The sequence below is a fragment of the Epinephelus moara genome, chromosome 1 (assembly GCF_006386435.1).
Source record: "Epinephelus moara isolate mb chromosome 1, YSFRI_EMoa_1.0, whole genome shotgun sequence".
Classification (NCBI taxonomy): Eukaryota; Metazoa; Chordata; class Actinopteri; order Perciformes; family Serranidae; genus Epinephelus; species Epinephelus moara.
Window position 1 is genome coordinate 1,549,298 of NC_065506.1, and position 12,443 is coordinate 1,561,740.

Sequence of the window (12,443 nt, forward strand, 5' to 3'; positions counted from 1 at the left end):
GAGTAGTGATTATAAAGTAATTTCCCAAAATCCAATAGTGAGACAGAAGTGATTAAGTAGCAATTGTGCAGGGATTTGAATAAGCATCATGTAGTAATTGTCAGTAGTGATCAGTAGTGAAATCACCCAATACATTACTCATTACTATTCAAATCACTACACAGCTCAATAGCAATCAAGTAGTGAAACAGTAGTTTTTGTGTAGGTATTTAGTAGTAGTGATGAGTGGTGATTCAGTAGTGTTTTTTTCATGATGATCATCAGATGAGGAGACGTCTGGAGATGCTGGCCATGATGATTCACCTTGCCACAAGAATTAAGGTCCGTGGCTCCAGCAGTTGTGACCAAGGAGCTGGGACAGAGTCAACCCACGGGTTATGTCGTCAGCTGGATTATCTCCTGAGCTGACATATCTCCAGGGACTACCCTCCGTCAGCTCCTGAATGTCTGCAACTCTAGTCCCAACAAAAACCTTATAACGGCAGGACTGTGACTACAACCAGTTCAGGACTGTGGTGGAATCCGTCCAGTAGGTGATGCTGGAGATGTGGAGGGTAAGCTCTTTCTTCAGGACAGCAGCAAGTTGGGCACCAATGTGGGCAGTGCAGAGTTCCAGTCGTGGGATGGATTGCTGACGGACTGGGGCGACTCGGGATCTTGCTGCTAGGAACACCACTTGGATTTCACCATTATGGTCCACTGTCTGAAGGTAAGCCACGGACCCGTATGCTCTCTCTGATGTATCCGAAAAGATATGAATGCTTTGTGTACAGGCTGAGAAATCTGTCTCTGGATGAGCATAACATCTGGGAATAGAGATGTCAGGGAGCTGATGAAGTTCATTCTCCTAGGCATGCCACAACTGGAATAGGTCGTCCGGCAGCTGTGGGTCATCCCAATCTCTTTACTTACTCCAGAGATGCTGCACTAATATTTTGGCCCGGGTGGCGTAGGGAATGAGCAGACCAAGGGGGTCGTACTGTCAGGCTAGGACGCGATAAATGCTCCACGTAGTAAGCTCGGGATGCTCAGTGTGGCGGAGCTGATAAGTGATGGTATCTGATGTGCAGTGCCAAAGCAGCCCCAGAGTCCGCTTTGGTGGATCAGCCCCATCTGGTGATAGCCAGAGTTCACTGCTCTCCGCTCTTGATCCTGAAGGCATGTGACTGATGATGTCTGGCACATTAGTAGCCCACTGGCGTAGTTCGAACCCGCCTGAGAGGAGGAGCTTCTGTAGCTTGTTGACTAGTTGCTTGACTTCTGGTACTGAGGTGAAGCTCTGAAGGAGGTTGTCAACATAAAAGCATTTCTCAACAGAGTGGCGGGTATCTTCACCTGGGCTGCTGTGATCCAGGACATGCTTTTGGAGCGCAAAGGTGGCACAGCATGGATTGCATGTCGTGCCGAACGGCAGCACCTGCCATAGATGTCGGGTGGTGTGCTGCGATCCATGTCTCTCCAAAGGAATCGGAGGAGGGGCTTGTCTTCAGGCAGGAGGCGGACCTGGTGAAACATCCCTTTTATATCGCTACTCACTGCAATGGGATACTCCCTGAAGCGGAGCAGCATGCCAAGTAGAGTGGATCCTAATGTGGGCCCTGGAAGGAGGTGTTCATTCAGGCTGGCACCTTGATGTGTGAATGAACAATTAAACACAATCCGATCCTTGCCATTATGACGAACCATGTGATGTGGTATGTACCAGGAGTTGACAATGGCTTGTCCTTTAGCAGAGGTGAGTTTGGTGACATAACCAGCATCCAGCAGCTTCTTAATCTCCTGGTTGTAGGTATCTGCTCTGACAGGATCCTTGGAAAGGCGTTTTTCAGTCCCACGCAGGTGACCCAGCACTGACTCCTTAGGTGAATGGAGAGAGGGGGCATCTTCTTTCCATAGCAGAGGGGTAGCATACCTTTGAACACCATCCATGTCTACCCTGATGGTCTTCTCTTCCAGCATCCTGACTGCTGCAGTGTCCTGCTTTGACGGAGTGATGAGCTTCTCATTCCGGTATGGGAGGACATCCATCTGCCAGAGTTTAGTCACATGACTGAGGAGTTCTGCGGATGGAGACTGGATGTTGATAAGCAGGCACTGAGGGGTGGAGGACTGGTGCATAAGGACTTTAGCAGGGCCTTGGAGCGTCCAACCAAGTCGCGTCTTGAGTGCCGCTGGTCCACCTGGAGGCCCTAGGTGCACAGGCTCGACTGGAGTGAGAAGATGAGGATAGTCTGAACCAATGAGCAGCAGTGGTTGTGCCTGACTAAAGGAATGCAGGGGGAGACCTCTAAGGTGACGGTAAGTCTTCTGCAGGGCTTCAACTGGATGAGAATGTGTAGAGAGTCCGAGCTCTACTGCTGTAAATGCTCTGTGGATTCGGAACCGTTTCTGGGGGTGAATGGCGGAGGACACAGAGAAGGAGACTGACATTCCTGGCACAGTCCTGGTATCTTGACGGATGGTTCTAAGTGCCAGGCTCTCACTCTGTCCCTGGAGTCCTAACTCTTGAGTAGCACTGTGAAGGAGGATTGTGCGCTCGGACCCGTCATCAAGGATGGCATATGTCTCAATCTTCCTCTTGCCATTGTACAGACACACCTTAACCATTTTCAGTAGCATGCAGCTACTTCTCCTGGTAGGGTCTAGGTAGTACGTGACTGGCTGAGCAGGTTCTGGGGCTGGACTCTCTGGTCGGACGACTGTTGATGAATTGACATCATGCAGTACTTCCAGATGAGTCTGATTGCATTGCTGACATTTGGCCTTGAGGTAGCACTGTGCTGCTTGATGATCTCTTCCACATCTCCAACACCGCTTTCCTGTTTTAATCCAAGCCACCTTTTGCTCTCTTGTGAGTGTTTTGAACTCTGAGCACTGATTGAAGTAATTGAACATTGTCACAAAAGGGGCAATACTTCTTGGGCTTCTCAGGTTTGTTGGCTTGTGACCGTACTTGTGTAGGAGGCTCTGATCCCTTTGCTGGGGGGTCACATCCAAGCAGGACAGTGGCTGAGCGTGATGCTGCCTTCTGCTTGGTCTTGAGGCCTCTCTGACGGTCTGAGCGCCCCTCCTGAGATGACCGGGATTGATCGGTCTGTACGTCATCGTCTTGAATACGGACTTTGTACTCCAACCACTCCAAAAAATCCAGCAACGTTGGGATGGGTGTGGTAAAAGGATTGATGAAGCGCTTGAACTGTGCTCTCAGGTCATGTGGCAGCTTTGACAGCAGGCGTGAGATGTGCGACCCGCATTCTAACTCTGTTCTCCTTTCCNATGACACTTAAATACAATTTGCATAATAATTTGGAACGTGGTGTATATATATATCACATCACGATCACGTTATTTATATATATGTATATATATATATATATATATATATGTTATTATATTAACTGCACACCTGAGAGTGAGAGACTGAGAGTCTATTTTTTTTGTATTTATAAAGGTCTTTATTTATTTATTTTGGTATTTTTACGTGTTATTTCAGATATTATGTTATTTCTTGTTGTTTTTTTTGCATTCCTAAATATTCTTGTTAAAAAATGTTTATTGGTGTACTTGCATCATTATGCCTTTATTATCATTATATAAGTTCAAAAAATGGTCTTAAAAGCACAATATTGCGCAATATTATCGCAATAATTTCTGACGCAATTAATCGCCCAGCAAAATTTATCGTGACAGGCCTAATCATATGTACAAAAAAGCCCTTGCATGGCAGTTTGGTATTTAGTTCATTCATTAGTTCAGTCACATTAACAGCAAATCCAAATCTGCCATCCGGTCTACATCTGAGAGCTCTGGGATGTCATTCGCTTTCTTCTCACAGAACTCCTGAATCTCTGTCCTCGGGCCCCATACTCTTTTAAGCACTTTGCCCAGGCTGAGCCATCTTACAGCTGTGTGGTAGCCTATGACACAATGGTCAGTCTCATACTGCAACAAACTGTCTGTGATTCAATGCCCTGATGAAGTTAACTACTTTAGTTACATTTATTTCATCTAGTAGTCCTCATTGCACTATTATGTTATTCAAATCTGTGTCTTGCGTACTACATGGTTGACTACTGTGTGTCTTGTTTGTATATGATGGTTGTATCTGCTATGCAGCTATGTCGCACTATGTGCCCAAAACAAATTTCCCGCTTGGGACAATAAAGTTTATATTATCTTATGTTATCTTATCTTATTTTACAACATCAATAACATGGTTAACTTTTAGCACTGACTTACACAACACCTCCTGGTGTATAATACAATGAAAAAATACCAATTTCTGGGGGTTCATTTCAGTCACATTATCCTGAATCCGCTCCAGATTCCCTTCAGATTTGGACAACCATCCGCTGTAACACCTGCCAGTTTATCCCATTTCAGTCCCAGCTTGTCCAAGCATACATTTACCTCCATGAGCAAATCACTCCTGGTTGTCATTCCTTTCATTGACCGCATTACTTCCAGCTCCTCCGTCATCTCCTTCGTTACCCCACATACAGTGACGAGTAACTGGGCAGCTCTCACCCAAAGCCAGGGAGAAAAAGTCTAAATTGTCTGCTCTGTTTTGCAGCTGAAGCTCCACATTTCCCGCAATGTCCTCGATCCTCCTCGTTACAGTTTGTCAGGAGTGGGGCAGGGGCACATTCGCAAACATCTCTTTTCTTGGGACATAGTAGCGCTGCAGAGTCCACCAAAAATTCTTTGATAAACTCCCCATCAGAAAATGGCTTACTGTTTTTTGCAATTTTGACGTAACAGGTCTTGACTGCTCCATCCCTGGATGTGTGAAGCTTGGTAAAAAAAAATCCCTGTTAGTTTTGCAGCTTAGCTAGCAAAGCATCAGCTGCCAGTGCCCACTTGTTTAGTCATGTGGTGGTGATTCAAACTGTAATCCTTTAATACAGCAACCTGTGCTCCACAAACTAACCACACCGCATTGCCTTTGACTTCAGTGAACAAATACTTAGATGTTCTTGTCTTGTTTAAAACTCTACATTCTGTATCAACCTTACTTTTTTTACCATAAGCTTTCATTTTCGAAAGCTAACTCGGTGTCTTTTGTCAAACACATCCCTGTGAAGGTGCGTAAGCACGCACGCACACACACACACATAAATCGCCTTGAATTGTGTGCATGCCATGCACTTTTTTAGCCTTTGATTTCTAATTTCTGATTGACCTCATGCAGGCCAGACACTGACTGCCAAAGGGCCAGATGTGGCCCGGGGGCCATAAAATGCCAAAGTCTGCCATAATGTTTAGTTTTGCCAACTATCTAAGAGTGGTGTTAATACTGAATACTGAATTCCTAGTATGTGTTGGTGCTGTATATTTTGACTGCAATGAGATTTCACCTGGAATTCGGTGTTGGTGTTTCCAATCTGATTGACGTTGGGCAGAGAGCCATAGTACTGCGCCCGTGACTGAGTCAAACGAAGCTGCTGGACCTTCTGAAACTGCACCTGTCAGTCAAAGGAGGACAAAACAAACAAACATGATGAATTATGGACAAAGAGTCTTCATGTAAAGAACACAGCTTCGGGATGAAAATTGCAATTGGTGCTGATCAGGGCTTTTGTTTCCCTCAACTGTTTTTCACATACCAGAAATAAACAAAGATATCAGCTCTCTGGTTCCTTTCTCTTCGTCATACTCATCCATTAGTGCAACTAGGGCTGGGCGATAAATCGATTTTATCGATTAATTCGAATTTCTAGTTTAGGTCGATTTGTTTTAATGAAAATCGAGTTTCTCTTTAAAATCTGCCACTGACGCTCCCTGCTGGGCTCCCGTAGTTCATAGTGGGCTCCCCCCTCCCCCCCGCGCGCTTGATACACAAACATTATGGCAGCGAGCGGGGAAGAACTTGTTCCCAAGAAAGGGAACGAGTTTGGTTTTGTGGCGTCAGACAAAGAATAAACAGCAACCCGCTGCAAAGTGTGTTTGAAGGCTGTTGCTACCCAAGGTAGCAGTACTACCAATTTACTGCAGCACCTCAAACAGAGGCATGCTGCCGAGTGGGAGAGGTGTTGCTCCCTACGAAAATATCCCTATTCAAGTGCTTGAATTTGTTATTTACGTGACAACGCCTGAACGCAACACAGGCTCCTCTCCATAAGGCCCGTTTCCACTGAGGAAGTTCCTGGTACTATTTGGGGGGCAGGAACTACTACAGCAACGTCCTCTTGCTCGGCCCTCTCAACCGCACTGTCTCCACTGAGAGAGCGGAGTAGTAGGAAGATTCCTGTAAAGTTACCGGGCTCTGGATGTGATGTAATCGTTGCGGGACCATTTTGACCGGGGCGACGTAGGGACGCAGTTAGCTGTTAGCCGTTAGCGGTGTCTGTATTAACTCAATAAACGGTCCATGAAAAAAATATTTTTTCCAGCGGATGTCTTAGTTACAACATGATTGAGCTAACTGGAGTAGTTTCATGTCGTATCCGACAACGGGAGGCTTTTAACAGATGACGTCCTGATGTTAGCTTTGCTGCTGCTGTTAGCTGTCCCTGTCAGCTGCAGCCACTACTGATGCATTCTAGACATCGTGATTTCCCAAAACTGAATAAATACCACACATAGCAAAACAAAACTGCTTTGCTAGCTCAATCATGTTGTAACTAAGATATCCGCTGGAAAAAATATTTTTTTTACGGACCGTATATTGAGTTAATGAGTTAATACAGACACCGCTAACGGCTAATAGCTAACGGTTAGCCCAGGTAATCTACAATAACCATAGTAATTACAAAACGTCACATCCCGCCTTGAGTATATCCAATCAGCACCAAGTAATCCCCAAGTCCCAGCCAGGAGTCTCTCGGGGCCGTTCTGAGTACCTACTCCGAGGCAGGGACTTGTTTAGGCCCTGTAAAAGTTCCGAAACTCTGTCCTTTGGGGGTGGTTCCTGCGGTGGAGACACGCACCAATGGTCCCGGCCCCGTAAAATTACCCCGAAGTTCCTGTGGTGGAAACGGGCCTATAGACTGTGTGTTCGGTGCCGTGCTGCAGGTTCGGGCCAGGCTCGGTTATAATTGTCTTGGACACGGGAAAATGCATCCCGAGCCGCGCTCTAGTGTGCTCACCTGTGTGTGTGTGTGCACGCGCGCATCGGGGCCGAACTCTGCCGTGCGCGACACAGAGCAGAGGAGTATTGTAAACGTGCACCGTGTAGAGACAGAACTGACATGCCATTGTGTAAACAAGATAAATAATAGGGCTGGGTCAGTTCTCGGTAATACCAATTCGGTTAGGTACTCTGTCTTGGACCAGGTTTTTTTTTTTTTTTTTTTTTTTGAGACCGACCGGACCGCATGCGTCATTTTACAGCCTGTGTCTGCCTCTTCCTCAAGCGCACAGCGAGCAGGAGAGAGAGGGGGAGGGGGTGGGGCGGGGACTGAGCTAGAGGGTGCGAGCGCGCATGCGCCGAGGCCTCTACTGTAGCCTGGAGTTTGTTTAACAGTGACGGGGAGTCGATAATGGCGGACAATTTAGTCTTGAAGAAATCAAAGTATACGCCAATATGGCAACACTTTGGCTTTGAGCCAGACGAAGGAGGCAACCCTTGTTTGCACTGATTGAGTAAGCTAAACCTGCAAATTTATTTGTAAGGAATAAAAGAAACGTGTTACTGTCACTCTGTTGTCCTGTGGTCGTTTTTTATTTTAAATGAGTCAACTGCGCCCCCATGTGGCGAAAATGTTCTCATACCGACCCAACCCTAATAAATAACATAAGGCTCTTTAGTTAGTTTAATGAAAGGACAGGGTATAGACCTGTTCTGTAGGAAAGGTGACTTTAAATGACTTCTGTTGTGATCTGGAGCTATATAGAAAATAAAGTGAAGGGGGGGCCACTGCTGTATGATGAGAAAGGGGCCCGGTGGAAAGCGATCACGGATGCAGTCACGATGTATCTTGCAGGAGATATGGTGCCCATATTTACCGTGGAAAAGCCGGGGTTTATTCACATGCTGAAAGTTTTGGAGCCCAGGTATGTGCTACCAGGCTGCAAATATTTTTCTGAAAATTGATTTTAAGTAGAGGGGGAAAATCGATTTAAATCGTGAATCGGACTGGTTGTGAAAAAATCTGAGATTTTTTTTTTTTAGGCCATATCGCCCAGCCCTAAGTGCAACACAACATTTCACCTGTCAATGTCCTTAGTCTCACTGCAATTCTCATCTTTCTGTCTCTTCAAGGTATACTACAGCAAACTGGGGATGTACAGAATTGAGATGATGCAAGTCATATTGTGAGGCAAACAGCTACTATAGAGTCAAAACAGCAACTGTCACTCATTACAAATACTATTCTTGTACACCCCTGATTAAAAAAGTTTGGGTGCTGTGTAAAATGTGAATTAAAAACAGAATGCAATTTTCAACTTATATCTAATTGAATTCAGTACTAAGACAAGATATTACAAGTTCAAACTAATAAAATTTATTGTTTTTTGGAGATGTACACTCATTCTGAATTTGATGCCTGCAACATGTTCCAAAAAAGTTTAAACGGGCATCGAAAGACTGGGAAAATTGTGAAATGCTCAAAAAAAAAAAAAAAAAAACCCACCTGTTTGGAACATTCCACAGGTAAACAGGTTTGTTGTAACAGAGTTAAGTATCATTATTGGGTATGAAAGGGGGATCTGCAATGGCTCAAAGCAAGTGCAGCGCAAGATTCACCACTTTGTGAATAACTGCAAGCGCAAATATTACAACAGTATCAGAATAAAATTTCTAAACTCACAAATGCAAGAAGTTTATGGATTTCACCATCTACTATCCATAATATTTAAAAGATTCAGAGAATCCAGAGATATCTCTGTACATAGGGGGCAAGGCTGAAAACCAATACTGAGTGGCTGTGACTGTCAGGCGATACCGCAAAAAAAACAACAACAACAAAACATCATGACTGTATAAAAGGATATTACTACATGGGCTCCAGAACACTTTGGAAAGCCACTGTCAGTAAACACAGCTGATCACTGCATCTACGAATGCAAGAAAAGACTCTACCATACAAAGTGAAAGCCATATATCAACAACATCCAGAAACACCACCAACTTCTCTGGGTACAAGCTCATCTGAGACAGACTGACACAAAGTGGAAAAGTGTGCTGTGGTCTGACAAGTACACATTTCAGATTGGTTATGTAAATAATGGACGTCGTGTCCTCCAGGCTTAAGAGGAAAAGGACCATCCAGATTGTTACTCCCTCAAAGTTCAAAGCCAGCAGCATTCAGAATTAATGTATATTTACACACAAAAAAAAAAATCTTTTCTTTGTACTGTATTCAGTAGAATATAGGTCAAAAAAGGATTTGGAAATCATTGCATTTCATTTCTAATTTATGTTTAACACAGCGTCCCAACATTTTTGGAATTGGAGTTGTAACAGTTCAATGACTCAAATGCTCTTACTTTAATGGAGCGCAAACATAATACACGTGGACTTCCAAAGTAAATGATAAAAATGCAGCAATATTTGCAATTTAAGGGACACAACTTAAGGGGACACATTCAAGGAAACGTAAGCTTGGCCACCAAATCGGCACTCCGGGAGATGCCACGACTATCTCTCAGAAAACAGATGGCAGCTTGTTCTGCCAAGGTGAGGTAAATAGAGCCAATCATCAGCTGTTATCATGAAAAGTCAAATCAGAGGGGCATTTCTTCCTCAGACTACAGAAAGCACAAAATTTAAATCTCAATGACTGACCTCGTTTGATTTTATCAGTAGATTTACAACAAACTACCAGAACTTGCTTCGAGATTGTTGATATGACAAGATATTAAGGTTGGGCTTGGATATGTGAACTTTGTCCTTGGGTGAAACATTTGTCAATCCATGGCGAGTAACAATAGTCAAGTGTTAACTATTGGCACATTCTGTTTATACAGCAATGCATGCATTTATCTTGTCTGCCAGGAACAAATATTTGTCTTTTCGCCAACTCAGTTCACCTGCATTCATGGGCATCTATGGCCAACAAACAGAAACAATTAAATATTTACAACAATGAAAACAACACATTTCTTGTCCTGAATAAAGGTGGGCGATATGGCCCTAAAATAATATCCCCATATGTCAGGGTATTATAGCCATAACAATATTCTTGACAATGTGACAAATTAGTAAAAAAAAAAATGAATTCATTATTAATTTAAGAACAAAGATTTGCACCACAGTAAGTGATAAAATTTTACATGTCAACCTAACAATTTGCCTTCAAATATTCAGTAAAAACCAAAGAAAAATGATCTCTCATTTCTTTAGTTTGTAAACAATGACAGTAACTCAAAGTGAGATTCAGATTCTGTACACTAAATAATAGTTCAACAAAATAAAATCAACCGAGGTACACATTTAAACAGCTCCCAAATACAAAAAAGTACCCTGGATCTGTATATATTCAAATCAACAAGTGATTTCCTTCTCTTTAGCAAAATCCTAAATGATTGAGTTTTTTTTTTTTTTTTTTTCACCTGGACCTTTATGCTCTGCCATTTTGGCTCTAATCACTAGGGCCCGACCGATATGGATTTTTTGGGGCTGATGCCGATTCCGATATTATGGAATAAAAAAATCCGATAACCGATATATCGGCCGATAAATTTTTTACGTTTTTCAATTTAAAAAAACCCGAAATACCTGCTTTTGATGGCTTAAATATAGTTCAAACACTTGTTACAAAGATAAAAATTGAAGGAAGAACATTTTACTATTTTCAAATACTTTTATCATCAGAAATTGTGTGGAACAAGCAGCATTTGAACAATTTGAACACAAAATAAATCAAAAATATGATGTGCAAAAAGGCAGTAAACCTCTGGGAAATAAAATAATCATGCAAAGTCTATATGAATTAAGACATTCACATGTATGTTCACAGTACCAGAGTTCTTATTATTATTGCCAATTTAACAGAGGTAGGTTATAGTGCAAAAAGTAACACAAGGACATCATTTCTAAGTGAAACACCATATTCCCTGCATTTTATTAGTGATGAAAATATAAGTGTTAACATCGGCGTCAATCGGCCAACTTTTGGCTGATTGACGATTACTCTCTAATGGTTATAATCGGCCGATTAAATTGGCTGGCCGATAAATCGGTCGGGCCCTACTAATCACCATGCTGTAACCTCTGACAAGCTGTGATGCTAGCATAACTATCGCACATTCACATATATGTAATTTTTGGGCGAGCTGCGAGCGTCACATAGGTTTACATTGCCAAACGTTTAATCACTTGACGACACTGAGGAGAGGGAGGGACTAGTGATGTCTCGGTTCCTAACGAAATGGCTCTTAGAGCCAGCTTTCTGAAGTGAACGACGGGAGCCGGCTCCTGATTGGGAGCCGCTTTGTTTGTTTTTTTCTCTCTCTTTTTCTGTTCAAGCCGCATGTGATTGGTCAATATGTGTGCTGTTGTCTGTGTGTCTGCGCTGAGCAGAAGGGGGAGGGGCGGGTGTTACAGACACACACAGCTCAGTAAGCACACGAACAGGAGGGAGACATGAGAGAGAGAGAGAGAGAGAGAGAGAGAGAGAGAGAGAGAGAGAGAGAGAGAGAGAGAGAGGGCGCTACAGACAGGGGTGCCGTGAGGAATTTTGGGCCCCATGAAAAAAAAAGAAATCACATTGGGCTCCCCCGCGCAGCTGTTGTCACCACATCTCTAGGACCTAACTGACCCATTATTCTTGTAGTCCAATACTACCAGTACAATATTTACTGCTAGTGAGTTGTACATGCAACAGTCTGCATACTATATTGCAAGTATTCTGGGAATGGTTTTCCCTCAGAATCCTGTGGCATTTGTACATCACCATCTCTGCTGGCCAGTGTCCTCACAATAGCCTCTCTGTCCCTATCAGTTATATTTGCCGGTCACAAACCTGGGTCATCTGACTGAAACATCTCTTCCATGAATCTCTTTTACATGACATGTTATCAATAACTTGTCATTCAACATCCTTTTCATCACTCTGTCTGTCTTCTTCCATGCACCTCTCATTTTCCTCATCCTCATCATCTGCACTGTTACTGTCTTTCCCTTCTTCCTCCACTTCCACACTTCTTCCTGACCAAACCTGAGAGGGCCCTGGCTCTGTAGGATGTACACAATGTAGGGATGCACGATAACTTTTCTTTTAAACCGATACCGATAACTTTCAGCTCCTAAAGGCCGATACGATAACTGATGACCGATAACACACACACAGATACCTTATTATGTATGTATATATATTCAGATTCAGATTCAGAATACTTTATTAATCCCCGGGGGGAAATTGTTTTTGTTCCAATGCTCCGTGCAAAGTAGAAATAGAAATACAGCATGAATGGAAACAAGAGATAAAGATGAAGATATAAATAAGATACTAAAATAGACAATGAAATAAATAAAATAAATATTAAAGTAGACATTA

General features: G+C 43.2%; 1 protein-coding gene across 6 annotated transcripts in view; it reads right to left on the bottom strand.

Moving 5' to 3' along the window:
- The window catches only part of crtc3 (CREB regulated transcription coactivator 3), a 255,583-nt gene that overhangs the window by 197,982 nt on the left and 45,158 nt on the right, over positions 1-12,443 (bottom strand). For all 6 annotated transcript variants that reach the window (XM_050041221.1, XM_050041212.1, XM_050041203.1 and 3 more), the window contains exon 2: positions 5,358-5,465. In XM_050041221.1, the coding sequence (XP_049897178.1) occupies positions 5,358-5,465 (108 nt within the window). The remainder of the gene's footprint in view (positions 1-5,357; positions 5,466-12,443) is intronic.